Below are 15,707 nucleotides of genomic sequence, written 5' to 3' on the forward strand. Positions count from 1 at the left end.
ATAAAATAAAATAAATAAAAATTCTGTGGCTATATAAGCATATCATAATGTGACGATCACATACATATCTAAAAAATGAACAAAATAAAATAAAAGTACAAGCTTACCTACATACTATTTTACGCACACATCTTTTATTACTGTGATTTTTCTTCACCAAATCTTCCTGCTCAATACACATTAGAGCTGGTAATGGATAGAGTAGAATAGGATTTAGACTTTATTCTAATTTTATTTGCGGGTAAAAAATTTTAATAAAATTCTACCCTACTCTATCTGCGGACGGATTAAAAATCTCTCAACCTGAACCTATTCACACCCTAAATTACAAAACCCTATCCTACCATACCTTATTCGCAGAAATATCATTTTTTTAAAAAAATAAATATAAAATTCAATCATTCTAAATTTTATACATATTAACAAAATAAAAAAATAAATAACTAAATTCAAATTAAAATAAAAAACAATAAAATCTTAAAGAAATTCAACAAAAAATTACAAACATACATATTGTTATATTAATAAAATAAAAATTAAAATTAAATTTAAATTAAAAACAATAAAATCCTAAACAAATCCAACATAAAATTACAAATAGCATAATTATCAAATTCTTAATAAAATTAAAATAACATAAACAAAGATAAATGTCTTCAAACATTTCTTTTAATTCCAAGTTCTTACAACATTATTCTTATGTCAGTTTAAAAAATGCATCATCATCTTCATTAGCAGTTTGATAATCAGTTTTTTCACCTAAAAATCAAATACAACAATAATTTTAACACAACTAAACAAATTGAAAAACTTAAAAACATAAATAACCTCTTTTATAATATTCTACCTACAACCAATTTTGATTGCACATAAGAACTTCTACTGTATTTTCATGAAGACTACCATGATGAGTAGTAATTATACGATCACTTGTGCAAAAAGAAGACTCAGAAGCAACAGTAGACACAGGAATGACAAATATGTCTCTTGTAATTTTCTGAAGAGTTGGAAACTTAACTCCATTTACCTTCCATCAAGCTAATATATCAAAATCAGGAGTTAAAGGATGAACATCTTCCTCTACATAGTGATCAAATTTCATCTTCACAAATAAACCTTTTTCCTTCTTCTTTTGTCTAATATACAATTGATAACCAACATCATCATCTTCATCTGCATTAACCCTAAGCTCTTGTGTAGATTCCACTGACATATTGCTTGAATTAGATGTATTCTTTTGATATTCATGAAGTAACTCATAACATTCCTGTTTGATTCTCTCAACTTTCCTTGTGCAGGATTTTCACATACCCTATCAAACTTATATTCAACCACATCAAACTTATACCTAGGATCTTGAATTGCAGCAACACCCATAATGCCATGAATTTCTTCCCAATATTTATCAAACTTTCTCTTCATCATACATGCCATGCTAATAATAATTGGATTAGGAGAAACAGTCCATTTTTCCAATCCAACATGTATCTCACATACTTTATTAAAGTAAATGTTGGCAGTTGAAACTTGAGTTCCAGAAAATAACTAAGTCACATCATAAAAAAGTTTTAATTTACCACAAATTTTTTTTGCAAGTTCCTATTCCTCATTACTTGAATTGGCACACTTTTATAATCGGAGTCTTTTTGTTTTAGTCGAGCAAAGACATCTCTGTACAACCATGCAGTTTCTAACATCACATAAGTGAAATTCCATCTAGTCATACAATCAAGAGATAATTTTTTGGTAAAGGAAACACCTGATTTACTACACCAACTCACAAAAGTTTCATATCTTTTACTAGTTGAAGTCCAATACACCACACTATTATGAATTTTCTCCACATTTTCTTTAACTAAATTGAAACCATCCTTCACAATTAGGTTTAAAATATGAGCACAGCAATGCATATATAATAACTTACCCCCTAACAACAAATAATTTGAGTCTAGAGGTCCCAACAAGACATAATTACACTATTAATTATCTGTATTGTTTAGTTTTATTCAATGCTTGCTGTGCCCAACCAGCTCGATTTTGTTTTCTTGGAATGTAAATGCTTGAATTGATCAAATTTATTGCTTCAGATTTACAGTTGATGTGAATGCAATATATTTTAAAATATTTTATTCTTAAATATTATCCTCAAAAATACTTAATTTTACGATGAGAAAAAATAAGCCCCCAAATAAGTAAGGGTCAGAACTTGGCAAAAATCGATGAAAAATCAGTTTAATCACATACGATTTTTCAATATGAAGTCAGACCATAAGAAATTTTCAATTTTTATAAAAGGATATTATTTTTTTTAAGGAGAGAAACTTGTAATTGAAAAAAAGAGTGAAAGTGGATTGGATAAATGGTAAATTTAGTTTGATAAATTTTATGTATAAAAATTGGATTCCTAAATTTTTTATGTATAAATGGTTTTTCTAAATCTTAATGGATAGTAATGGAATCTTAATTGGATTCCTAATCTTAATTGGATAGTAATCACATATTGGAATCTTAATTGGATTCCTAATTTTTATTGGGTTTCTAAGTTTTTTATGCATAAATAGTTTTTCAGAATTCTTGAATTTTTAATATTTAATTATTTATTTTATTATTGTGTAAGCAATAATGGATAGTACCAACATGGATGTAGTGGCTCAAGAACAATAAGAAAAAATTTCTGTTGAAAAAACTGCTAATTTTGTCCCAGACGAATTTTCCTTCGGTGAAAATAGCAACAAATCTTTATTGAAAAGTGTTTATTGGCAATACTTTAGTAGATATAAGGAAGGAGAAGAGTGAAAGGCAAAGTGCAATCATTGTAAGTCTGTTCTTGGTGCCAATCCAAAGAATGGGCCTACAAATTTAAAGAAACATGTGTTCCATTATTGTAAGAGAATAAAATTAACAAATTCAAGACATTCAACAATTGTCGAATCTCTTCAAAGACATAGAAAGAATAGTTCACATGCTTTTATATTTGATGCATCTCACACAAGAAAATTAATTGCCAAGTCTATTTGTATGCATGAGTATCATTTGTCATATGTGGATCATGTTGCAACACGAAAAGTGTTTGCTTCAATGCAACCAACATTTAAGATGTCAAGTCGAAACACAATCAAGAAGGATATCTTAGAAATGTACGAAGTGGAGAAGCTTAACATAAACAAGATGATGGATGCAAATGATAGTCGAGTGGCTATTACAATTGACATGTGGACTTCCAACCAGGAAAAAGGATACATGGTTGTTACAGCACACTACATTGATAGTTTATGAAATTTACAAATGCGAGTATTATGGTAATACCTTAAACTTTGCTTCTAGTATAAGATATGCTTTCTAATACTTGATGTACTTATGATATTTTTTATCTGATATATTTATAATAATTTTCAACTTTACTTATGTTCCTGCTCCTCATTCAAGTGAAGTTCTCTCTAATACATTAATGAAAGTTTTGTTGGAGTGGAACTTAGATTGAAAATTATCAACTATTATATTGGATAATTATTCTATAAATGATGCTATGATTGATGTGTTGTTGGACGTCTAGACTCAAATGATTTGTTGTTAGGGGTAAGTTATTGCATATGCGTTGCTGTGCACATATTTTAAACCTAATTGTGAAGGATGATTTCAATTTAGTTAAAGAAAGTATGGAGAAAATTTGTAATAGTGTGGTGTATTGGACTTCAACTAGTAAAAGACATGAAACCTTTGTGAGTTGGTGTAGTAAGTTAGGTGTTCCTTTTACCAAAAAATTATCTATTGATTGTATGACTAGATGGAATTCCACTTATGTGATGTTAGAAACTGTATGGTTGTACAGAGATGTCTTTGCTCGACTAAAACAAAAAGACTCCAATTATAAAAATGTGCCAAGTAATGAGGAATGGAAACTTGCAAAAGAAATTTGTGGTAAATTAAAATTTTTTTATGATGTGACTCAGTTGTTTTCTAGAACTCAAGTTTCAACTGCCAACATTTACTTTAATAAAGTATGTGAGATACATGTTGGATTGGAAAAATGGGTTGTTTCTCCTAATTCAGTTATTAGTAGCATGACATGTATGATGAAGAGAAAATTTGATAAGTATTGAGAAGAAATTCATGGCATTATGGGTGTTGTTGCAATTCTAGATCCTAGCTATAAGCTTGATGGGTTTGAATATAAGTTTGCTAGGGTATGTGAAGATCCTAATGAATGCACAAGGAAAGTTGAGAGAATCAAACAGGCATGTTATGAGTTACTTCATGAATATCAAAAGAATACATCTAATTCAAGCAATATGTCAGTGGAATCTACACAAGAACTTAGGGTTAATATAGATAAAGATGATGATGTTGGTTATCAATTGTATACTAGACAAAAGAAGAAGGAAAAAGGTTCATTTGTGAAGACGGAATTTGATCACATATTAGCTTGGTGGAAGGTAAATAGAGTTAGGTTCCAACTCTTCAGAAAATTGCAAGAGACATATTTGCCATTTCTGTGCTACTGTTGCTTCTGAGTCTTCTTTTAGTACAAGTGGCCGTATAATTGTTACTCATCATGCTAGTCTTCATGAAGATACGGTAGAAGCTTTTATGTGCAATCAAAATTGGTTGTGGGCAGAATATTATAAAAGAGGTTATTTATGTTTTCAAGTTTTTTAATTTGTTTAGAAATTATAATTGTATTAAAATTATAAATAATAAAATTGTTGTATTTGATTTTTAAGTGGAAAACTTGATTATCAAATTGCTAATGAAGATGATGATGCATTTTCTGAACTGACGGAAGAATAATGTTGCAAGAACTTAGAATTAAAAGAAATGTTTGAAGACATTTATCTTTGTTTATGTTATTTTAATTTTATTAAGAACTTGATAATTATGCTATTTGTAATTTTATGTTGGATTTGTTTAGGACTTTATTGTTTTTAATTTTAATTTAAACTTAGTTTTTATTTTCTTAATATAACAATATGTATGTTTGTAATTTTATGTTAAATTTCTTTAAGATTTTATTGTCTTTTATGTTAATTTGAATTTAGTTGTTTATTTTTTTATTTTATTAATATGTATGAAATTTAGAATGATTGAGTTTTATATTTATTTTTAATAAAATTGATATTTCTGCGGGTAGGGTAGAGTAGGGTAGAGTTTTGTAATTTAGGGTGCGGGTAAGATTCGGGTTGAGAGATTCTCAACCTGCGAATAGAGTAGGGTAGAGTTTTATTGAGATTTTCTACTCGCGGGTAGGATTAGGGTAGGGTCCAAACGCTACCCTACCCTACCCATTGCTAGCCCTAGTGTCAGCAACAATTAAGTAAATTTAGGAGTCTTAGGAACATGTTTTTGGATTTTCCAGGGCGAGGTCGCTAGCATATAGGAAGAGTGGTTTTTAAGGGAAATAAACATATTTAAGCTATAAGTCTCTCTCTCTCTCTATCTCTCTCTATATATATATATTCTTTTTTTTTCAAAATACTTAAGTTTTATGCACATTGTGTGATGATTTTTTTTATAACACATAATTAATTCAATATGTACATAAATTATGGAACATGTTCATCTTCGAAAATATTTTTGTCAGTTGTAATTCATATAACTTAGAATATACACATTGATTATATTTACAGATTTTATTTTCTATTAATCTCAACAACCACTTTAGTTCTTTTCTTAAGATGGTATTTAGATGGAGTTTTGTTGATATAATTTCAGTTGCAGTCGTAATTTCTTGTTTTCAAATTTTTAGCGGCACTTAAACATGCAGCAATATCTATATGTAGTTACTCTATTTATCTATTCTTTTTTAATATATATTTTCAAATAAACTTGTTGTTTTTCTGCAAATGGGCGTCACTTTATGATTGAATTGCATAACAATTTTAATCATTATTATGTCAATTACATTAGTTTTGGTATTACATGTGTGATTCTCAGAATTATTGAACATGGTTCTATTAGGGTTATGTACTTATGTTGCCCTTGAATTTAAAAGTAAACCTTAGAAATGAGTAAATTATATATATACCACTCTATACTTAATTATTTTCCTTTACTTTTATCACTGACATCCCTTTAGTCTCAAAATGCATTGGGTTCGTGGCTCATTTTTTTTGTCATGGAACAAAGATTGGTGTTGTTCAATGTAATGGACGTATGGACAAATTTTTCTCTGCTATGGTGTTAGATTTAAAACATAAGCTACGTTTTACTTTTGGCACTTTTTTATTTTTTTTGTTTTTGTTCAGGAAAGGGAATAAACGTAGGCTGCGTTTTGCTTTCTGCATGCTTTTCAAATTTTTTTATTGTGATTTAACCCAAACGCAGCCTGCGTTTTGTGATGGGTTTAGTTTTTTATTTTTTTCGTAATAACAAAATGCAGCTTGCGTTTTGTGCTGTATGTTAGCTTTTTTTTGGGAAATGCAAAACGCATGTTGCGTTTTTTGTGGTGTCAGGTTAATTTTTTGAGAAATGAAAAACGCAGGTTGCGTTTTGTGAAAAAAATATTTTAATGAAGAGGCCTGCCTATAAATACGAAGCAAGCTTCGCCCAAATGGCCTCGCTCCACTTCTACTCATCATACTCTTCTTTCTTATACATATGTTGTAGTTCTTAGTTTTTTTGGCAGTTAGGTGTGGCAAAAAAATCGGATTAGGTGAAGTTGAAGTTATGGAAAATATTGCAAATTTGCAAGTATATTATAACGGTGAAGTTATACCAAACACACATGAAGAAGTAACTTTTGTTTGTGAATGTCTGTTGTCATTTGCTATTCCATGTGACATGAGTTTTGTCGAGTTGCAAAATGGGTTTTGTAATATCATTCAAAGCCACATTTTGAAAAGGGTGAGCAACCTTTTATACAGAAGTCCTGTGCAAGTATTTGGTGAGCTAATACAGTTTCAATTAATGCCCATCAGTGACGATGCCAGTATGCAACAGATGTTCTGTATTTATCAACAAACCCAATTTCACGTGCCGATGATAGAGCTGTACGTTGAGTTTGAACAGCAGTCAGCGTTGGGTGCGGTCGGTAAGGAGGTCAATGTTGATGAGCTCGGGGATATACATTGGGAAGAAGATAATAATAACAGTGAAAAGGAGTTCGAAGCTAACTATGAAGTCGATGACAAAAACGATGACGGCGACTTGGCAGGCAATTCGAAGGTGCAAAATGAAGCGAATGCGATTGTAAGCCAGCACCTGTTTGGTGTTCCATCTTTTATGCGGACTCTAGATCTCGAAGCCATGCATGCCCCGGAATTTCCTAAGTTTGCGAATACGGGTATGTTATGATTATTAACTCAAGTTTCCTATAGTGTTTATTTTATTTGCCTCGTCTGACTAATGGTGGTGCGCATGTCGCAGGTGAAGGCAACGTTGCGGCGGAAGATGGCGAGTTTAGTGTTAGAATGGAATTTGGTTCGAGAGAGTCGGTGATATCTGCAAACAAAAGCTACACTATCTCGAGAGCTGTTGATTACACTGTGTATGAGTCTGAGCCGCAGACATTCTATGCGAAATGCAAGGGGTATGGTTCAGGATGCGATTGGCTTATCCGATCTAGCTTGATTCGAAAGAAAGCTTGTTGGGAGATGATGAGCGGATAATTTGTACACTTTTTGGCATTGTTTTTAGTATGTTTTAGTAAGTTTTTAGTATATTTTTATTAGTTTTTAGTTAAAATTCACTTTTCTGGACTTTACTATGAGTTTGTGTGTTTTTCTGTGATTTCAGGTATTTTCTGGCTGAAATTGAGGGACCTGAGCAAAAATCTGATTCAGAGACTGAATAGGACTGCAGATGCTGTTGGATTCTGACCTCCCTGCACTCAAAGTGGATTTTCTGGAGCTACAGAAGCCCAATTGGCGCGCTCTCAACGGCGTTGGAAAGTAGACATCCTGGGCTTTCCAGCAATGTATAATATTCCATACTTTGCCCAAGATTTGATGGCCCAAACCGGCGTTCCAAATCAGCTCAAAACTGTCCGGCGTTAAACGCCGGAACTGGCACAAGAATGGGAGTTAAACCCCCAAACTGGCACAAAAGCTGGCGTTTAACTCCAAGAAAATTCTCTACACGAAAATGCTTCAATGCTCAGCCCAAGCACACACCAAGTGGGCCCGGAAGTGGATTTTTATGTCATTTACTCATTTCTGTAAACCCTAGGCTACTAGTTCTCTACAAATAGGACCTTTTGCTATTGTATTTTCATCTTGAGATCTTTGAATCTTTTGATCACGTTTTGGGGGCTGGCCATTCGGCCATGCCTAGACCTTGTTCTTATATATTTTCAACGGTGGAGTTTCTACACACCATAGATTAAGGTGTGGAGCTCTGCTGTACCTCGAGTATTAATGCAATTACTATTGTTCTTCTATTCAATTCAGCTTGTTCTTATTCCAAGATATTCATTAGCACTCAAGAACTTGATGAATGTGATGATTATGTGACGCTCATCATCATTCTCACTTATGAACGCGTGCCTGACAACCACTCCCGTTCTACAAGCAAACAAGGCTTGAATGTTTATCTCTTGGATTCCTTAATCGGAATCTTCGTGGTATAAGCTAGAATTGATGGCGGCATTCAAGAGAATCCGGAAGGTCTAAACCTTGTCTGTGGTATTCTGAGTAGAATTCAATGATTGAATGACTGTGACGAGCTTCAAACTCCTAAAGGCTGGGCGTTAGTGACAGACGCAAAAGAATCAATGGATTCTACTCCAACCTGATTGAGAACCGACAGATGAATAGCCGTGCCGTGACAGGGTGCGTTGAACATTTTCACTGAGAGGACGGGACTGTAGCCATGATGATTGGATTTTCGACGGTTTAGAATTTCACAAATGAAATCTCGTTAAAGTATAGTCTCTAAACCAACAATAATCCTTTCATGCAAAAATTTGTTTGTCACAAGTACAAACCCCTAAAATCTATAAACCGAAGTATTTAAATCTCGGTTCGTTCTCCCTAGGATTTACAATAAAGTGTCTTGTTATTGGTTATGAGTTATTTTTGGGGTTTTGGTAAGAAACATGGAAGTTAAATGCTAAAAAGTAAACTAATGGCTAAAAAGGTCTTGGCAAGGGTTGGTGGTCAAGAATCTCTATCCTAATTACTAACCATAATATGAGAATTGGCAAGGATTAATCTCACTAAGTCATCCTCTAACTAGTAGTAAAGGAAAGTCAAATGAGCTATATCAATCCTAGTCCATAAGTCCTAACTCTCCACTAATTCAATTAGTGAGAACTAGAGGCAATGGATCCCAATCATCAATTACTTGGACATTAGTAACTCAAGAGTTCCTAAGTTACCTTTCCAAGCCAAGAACATAAAATTCTACTCTAAAATCCAACCAAGCATTTCATCAAACACTTGGAATGCATAAAAGGAAAGCATAGTAAATCAACAACAAGAATAAAATCTAACAACAATCAAATGTAAAGAATTAACAACAACAATTAAAGGGAACAAGATCTACATGAATTACCTCTTATTGAATTGAAAGAAAAAGGAAGAAACAAAAGTAGATCTACAACAAAACACAAGAACAACATAAAAGAGATTACACCAAAAGAATAGAAGAAGAATGAATGTAACTACAAGGAATTGAGAAGATAGAAGTAGAAGAAGATGAATCTAAATCTAGATCTAAGAACTAAACCTAATCCTAGAGAGAAGTGAGAGCTTCTCTCTCTAGAAACTACTTCTAAACTAATCCTAAACTAATGGTAACTAACCCCCGTTTCCCTCTTGACTCCTTGGGTTAAATAACATCAGAAATGAGTTGGATTGGGCCCACAAGGCTTTAGAATTCGCTGGCCACGTTTTGCTTTAAGTGAACCAGGTGGCAGCAACGGCGCGTGCGCGCCACCATACGTGTAGCAACTGTGATAAATCTTATATCGTTTCAAAGCCCCGGATGTTAGCTTTCTAACCCAACTGAAACCGCATCATTTGGACCTCTGTAGCTCAAGTTATGGTCATTTAAGTGCAAAGAGATTGGCTTGACAGCTCTCCGGTTCTTTCATTTCTTCATGAGTTCTCCAACTTTTCATGGTTTCTTTCTTCATTCCCTTGATCCAATCTTTGCCTCCTAAACCTTAAATCACTTAACAAACATATCAAGGCATCTAATGGAATCAAGGTGAATTAAATTTAACTATTTTAAGACATAAAAAGCATGTTTTCACTCTTAAGCACAATTAAAGGAGAAGTTATAAAACCATGCTATTTCATTGAATAAATGTGGGTAAAGGTCATCAAAATACTCTAAATTTAATACAAGATAAACCGACAAATTGGGGTTTATCAATCCACTGACAACGGTGATGCCCAACATACATCTTGCCATGGAAAGGAGTAAGAAGGATTGGATGAAGACAGTAGGAAAACAGAGAGACGGAAGGGACAAAGCATCTCCATTCGCTTATCTGAAGTTCTCACCAATGAATTACATAAGTATCTCTATCTTTATGCTTTATTCATATATCATCCATAACCATTTGAATCTGCCTGACTGAGATTTACAAGGTGACCATAGCTTGCTTCATACCAACAATCTCCGTGGGATCGACCCTTACTCGTGTAAGGTTTATTACTTGGACGACCCAGTGCACTTGCTGGTTAGTTGTGTGAAGTTATGATAAAGAGTTGAGATTGCAATGAGCGTACCATGTTGATGGCGCCATTGATGATCACAATTTCGTGCACCAGGAGATCAGAGATACAATGGCAAGAACACGTGCACTGTGGGCACGATTTCACAAGATCATGCCAAGTTGGACTCAGACACAATTGCGGATGCCATTAGGCCGTTGGTCGAATCAGACCCCTCGTTAAAGGTGAAGTCTGTTATTACAGAAGTTCAATCCAGGTTCAACTACACTGTGAGTTACCACAAGGCTTTGTTGGCAAAGCAGAAAGATGTTGTCAAGGTTTTTGGTGATTGGAAAGTTTCTTACTAGACTCTGCCAGTATGGTTGAAAGCAATGACAGTGAAGATGCCAAGGTCTCGTGTTCAAATAAAAAAGCTCCCTGTTTACTGTGAGAATGATGAGGTTCAAGGTGTAAGAGTTCTGCACCGTATATTTTGGAGCTTCTATCCGTGTATTGTAGCATTTAGACACTACAAGCCACTGGTGCAAGTTGATGGCATGCACCTGTACAGAAAATATAAAGGTGCATTTTTGGTAGCAGTTGCACAAGATGGGAATCAAAACATTGTGCCTATTGCGTTTGTGATAGTCGAGGGCGAGACGGCAGACGCATGGGAGTTTTTTCTAACCAATTTGCGGAGATATGTTGTTACCATTGATGGTGTGGGTATTATTTCTGACCGCCATACCTCTATCGACGCTGCAATAGCTCGCAGTAACGGTGCATGGTTGATGAGCGGATAATTTATACACTTTTTGGCATTGTTTTTAGTATGTTTTTGATAGTTTTAGTTGAGTTTTTAGTATATTTCTATTAGTTTTTAGTTAAAATTCACTTTTCTGGACTTCACTATGAGTTTGTGTGTTTTTCTGTGATTTCAGGTATTTTCTGGCTGAAATTGAAGGTTCTGAGCAAAAATCTGATTCAGAGACTGAAGAGGACTGCAGATGCTGTTGGATTCTGACCTCCCTGCACTCGAAGTGGATTTTCTGGAGCTACAGAAGCCCAATTGGCGCGCTCTCAACGGCGTTGGAAAGTATACATCCTGGGCTTTCCAGCAATATATGATAGTCCATACTTTGCCCAAGATTTGATGGCCCAAACCGGCGTTCAAAGTCACCTCAAGAAATCCCAGCGTTAAACGCTGGAACTGGCACCCAAATGGGAGTTAAACGCCCAAACTGGCATAAAAGCTGGCGTTTAACTCCAAGAAGAGTCTCTACACGAAATTGCTTCATTGCTCAGCCCAAGCACACACCAAGTGGGCCCGGAAGTGGATTTTTATGTCATTTACTCATCTCTGTACACCTTAGGCTACTAGTTATCTATAAATAGGACATTTTACTATTGTATTAAAAAGACTTTGGTAGCTATCTTCATTTTTATGCTATCTTAGATCATTGGGAGGCTGGCCATTCGGCCATGCCTAGACCTTATGCTTATGTATTTTCAACGGTGGAGTTTCTACACACCATAGATTAAGGTGTGGAGCTCTGCTGTACCTCGAGTATTAATGCAATTACTATTGTTCTTCCATTCAATTCCGCTTGTTCTTTGTCCAAGATATCACTTGTTCTTCAACTTGATGAATGTGATGATCCGTGACACTCATCATCATTCTCACCCATGAACAAAGTGACTGACAACCACTCTTGTTCTACAAGCAATCAAGGCTCTAGTGTTTATCTCTTGGATTCCTGATACACGATGCATGGTTGATCGCCTGACAACCGAGTGCTCGCCTGACAACCGAGCCAGCCATTCCGTGAGATCAGAGTCTTCGTGGTATAGGCGAGAACTGATGGCAGCATTCAAGAGAATCCAGAAGGTCTAACCTTGTCTGTGGTATTCTGAGTAGGATTCAATGACTGAATGACTGTGACGTGCTTCAAACTCCTAGCAGGCGGGGCGTTAGTGACAGACGCAAAAGTATCAATGGATATTATTCCGGCCTGACCGAGAACCGACAGCTGAATTCCGCGTGCCGTGACAGGGCATTAGCAATCGCTTTCACTGAGAGGATGGGAGGTAGCCATTGACAACGGTGAAACCCTACACGAGCTTGCCATGGAAAGGAGTAAGAAGGATTGGATGAAGACAGTAGGAAAGCAGAGAGACGGAAGGGAAGGCATCTTCATGCGCTTATCTGAAGTTCCTACCAATGAATTACATAAGTATCTCTATCTTTATCTTTTATGTTATTTTCGTTCATCACCATATACATTTGAGTCTGCCTGACTAAGATTTACAAGATGACCATAGCTTGCTTCATAGCAACAATCTCCGTGGGATCGACCCTTACTCACGTAAGGTATTACTTGGACGACCCAGTGCACTTGCTGGTTAGTTGTGCGAAGTTGTGTAATGCCATGGAATTGAACCACCAAGTTTTTGGAGTTCATGACCAGGGATTATGAGAGTTGTGAAAAGTATTGTTCACAATTTCGCGCACCAAGTTTTTGGCGCCGTTGCCGGGGATTGTTCAAGTTTTGAGCAAGCTTTTGGTAACAATGCCTGAGATTGTTCAGTTTGGACAACTGACGGTTCATCTTGTTGCTTAGATTAGGTATTTTTTTTTTTTCGAAATTCTTGAAGATAAATTCTAGAGTTTCATGATGATTTGTTGAAATCTGGCTGGCTGAGAAGCCATGTCTAATCTCATTGGACCGAGATTTCAACTTACCATCACAAGAGCTTGTTGATTTTTATCAATCTTGCTTTTGGAGCAGTGATCTGCTAAGGATTGGCTGGCCTTTGGCCATGTCTAGTGTTTTGGACCGAAGCTTTCTTTGAAAGCTTGGCTGGCTGTAAAGCCATGTCTAATTCCTGGACCGGAGTCTTAGACTAGCATTGCACTGATTCCTGGAATTCTCACTAAGAATTTTGATATCTTTTTCCACTAAATTTTCGAAAAAAAACACAAAAAAAAATCAAACAAATTTCATAAAAACCAAAAATATGTTATGTTCCTTGTTGAGACACTAGTCTCATCTTAAGTTTGGTGTCAATTGCATACATTCATTCATGTATCTTAAGGATCTTCAAGTAATTCTTGATGATTTCTTACTCTGATCTTTGAATTCTTTTGGCTTGAGTGTTTATGTGTCTCATATAGTGTCGGCAGTATACAAACTGCTAAGTTTGGTGTCTTGCATGCATTGTTATTTCATTCTTGTTGCATTTAGATTATTAAAAATCCAAAAATATTTTTAATTTGTGTCTTTTCAAGTCAATAATACAGAGAATTGAAGATTCAAAACATGCTGCAGAGGAATTATACAGAAAAAGCTGAGCATTCAAAAATGCCCAGTGAAGAAGACAGACTGGCGTTTAAACGCCAGCCAGGGTACCTGGTTGGGCGTTTAACGCCCAAAGAGGTAGTATTTTGGGCGTTAAACGCCAGAATGGAGGCCATTCTGGGCGTTTAACGCCAGGATGGTGCTAAGGGGAAGATTTTGTTTTCAATTCAATTTTTTTTCAAGTTTTCAAAGTTTTTCAAAATCAAATCTTCTTCAAATCATATCTTTTCAATCAAATGTTTTCAAAATCAATTCCTTTCCTTTTTCAAAGATACTTACTAACAATTAATGATTTGATTGAACATCTCAAATATGTTGCCTTTTCTGTTGAGGAAGGTTTAATGTTTGAATCATATCTTTTCTTGTTAGACAAGTCATTGATTTTCAAAATCAAATCTTTTAAAAAATTGTTTTCAAAACATATCTTTTAAAATTATTTTCAAGTCAAATCTTTTCAATCAAATCTTTTTAATCACATCTTTTTCAAAATAGTTTTCAATCAAATTTTTTTATTTCTAATTTCAAAATCTTTTTCAAAAATCACTTGATTTCTTTTCCACTCTTATTTTCGAAAATCAATTAAATGTTTTTCAAAATGTTTCAAAAATCTTTTACTTAATTTTCGAAAATTACTTCCCTTCTTCTCACATCCTTCTATTTATGGACTAACACTATTCCTTAATGCAAAATTCGAACTCCATCTTCTTTGATAATTTCGAATTTTCTACCTCTGTCTTCCATTTTTCTTCCTCTGACACCTCAAGGAATCTCTATACTGTGACATAGAGGATTCCACATTTTCTTGTTTCCTTCTCTTTCTTATGAGCAGGAGCAAAGACAAAGGCATTCTTGTTGAGGCTGATCCTGAACCTGAAAGGACCTTGAAGAGAAAGCTAAGAGAAGCCAAAGCACAACTCTCTTTAGAGGACCTGACCGAATTCTTCAAAGAAGAAGAACACATGGCAGCCGAAAACAACAACAATGCCAACAATGCAAGGAAGGTGCTGGGTGACTTTACTGCACCTACTCCCAACTTCTATGGGAGAAGCATCTCTATCCCTGCCATTGGAGCAAACAACTTTGAGCTTAAACCTCAATTAGTTTCTCTAATGCAACAGAATTGCAAATTCCATGGACTTCCAATGGAAGATCCTCATCAGTTTTTAGCTGAGTTCTTGCAAATCTGTGACACAGTCAAGACTAATGGGGTTGACCCTGAGGTCTACAGACTGATGCTATTCCCTTTTGCTGTAAGAGACAGGGCTAGAATATGGTTGGACTCACAACCTAAAGATAGCCTGGACTCTTGGGAAAAGCTAGTCAATGCCTTCTTGGCAAAGTTCTTTCCACCTCAAAAATGGAGTAAGCTTAGAGTGGAAGTCCAAACCTTCAGACAGAAGGATGGAGAATCCCTCTATGAAGCTTGGGAAAGATACAAACAATTAATCAGAAAATGTCCCTCAGACATGCTTTCTGAATGGAGCATCATAGGTATTTTCTATGATGGTCTCTCTGAACTATCCAAGATGTCTTTGGATAGCTCTGCTGGAGGATCTCTTCATCTGAAGAAGACGCCTACAGAAGCTCAAGAGCTCATTGAAATGGTTGCAAATAACCAATTCATGTACACTTCTGAAAGGAATCCTGTGAACAATGGGACTAGTCAGAAGAAAGGAGTTCTTGAGATTGACACTCTGAATGCCATACTGGCTCAGAACAAGATATTGACTCAACAAGTCAATTTGATCTC

The 15,707-nt window shown here is 35.0% G+C and overlaps 1 protein-coding gene and 1 non-coding gene across 2 annotated transcripts; one reads left to right on the forward strand and one right to left on the reverse strand.

Annotated features, from left to right (window-relative positions):
- The first annotated feature begins 4,118 nt into the window (after positions 1–4,118).
- LOC130945756 (uncharacterized) lies at positions 4,119–10,966 on the forward strand. The gene is made up of 4 exons (XM_057874462.1): positions 4,119–4,433; positions 6,604–7,279; positions 7,363–7,530; positions 10,716–10,966. The coding sequence occupies exons 1-4, from the start codon at positions 4,119–4,121 to the stop codon at positions 10,964–10,966; spliced, it is 1,410 nt and encodes a 469-aa protein (XP_057730445.1).
- A 4,355-nt stretch (positions 10,967–15,321) lies between these two features.
- LOC130947032 (small nucleolar RNA R71) lies at positions 15,322–15,429 on the reverse strand. The gene has a single exon (XR_009072446.1). It is a non-coding gene; the product is annotated as a small nucleolar RNA R71 (small nucleolar RNA).
- Positions 15,430–15,707: the final 278 nt, after the last annotated feature.

The sequence above is a fragment of the Arachis stenosperma genome, chromosome 8, assembly GCF_014773155.1.
Source record: "Arachis stenosperma cultivar V10309 chromosome 8, arast.V10309.gnm1.PFL2, whole genome shotgun sequence".
NCBI classification, from domain to species: Eukaryota; Viridiplantae; Streptophyta; class Magnoliopsida; order Fabales; family Fabaceae; genus Arachis; species Arachis stenosperma.

Coding starts and splice junctions, on each gene's coding strand:
- LOC130945756 (XM_057874462.1), top strand. CDS start 4,119: ATGGGTGTTGTTGCAATTCTAGATCCTAGCTATAAGCTTGATGGGTTT. Junction 7,280..7,362: donor TCCTAAGTTTGCGAATACGG/GTATGTTATGAT, acceptor CGCATGTCGCAG/GTGAAGGCAACGTTGCGGCG. Junction 7,531..10,715: donor TGCGAAATGCAAGGGGTATG/GTTCAGGATGCG, acceptor TTCGTGCACCAG/GAGATCAGAGATACAATGGC.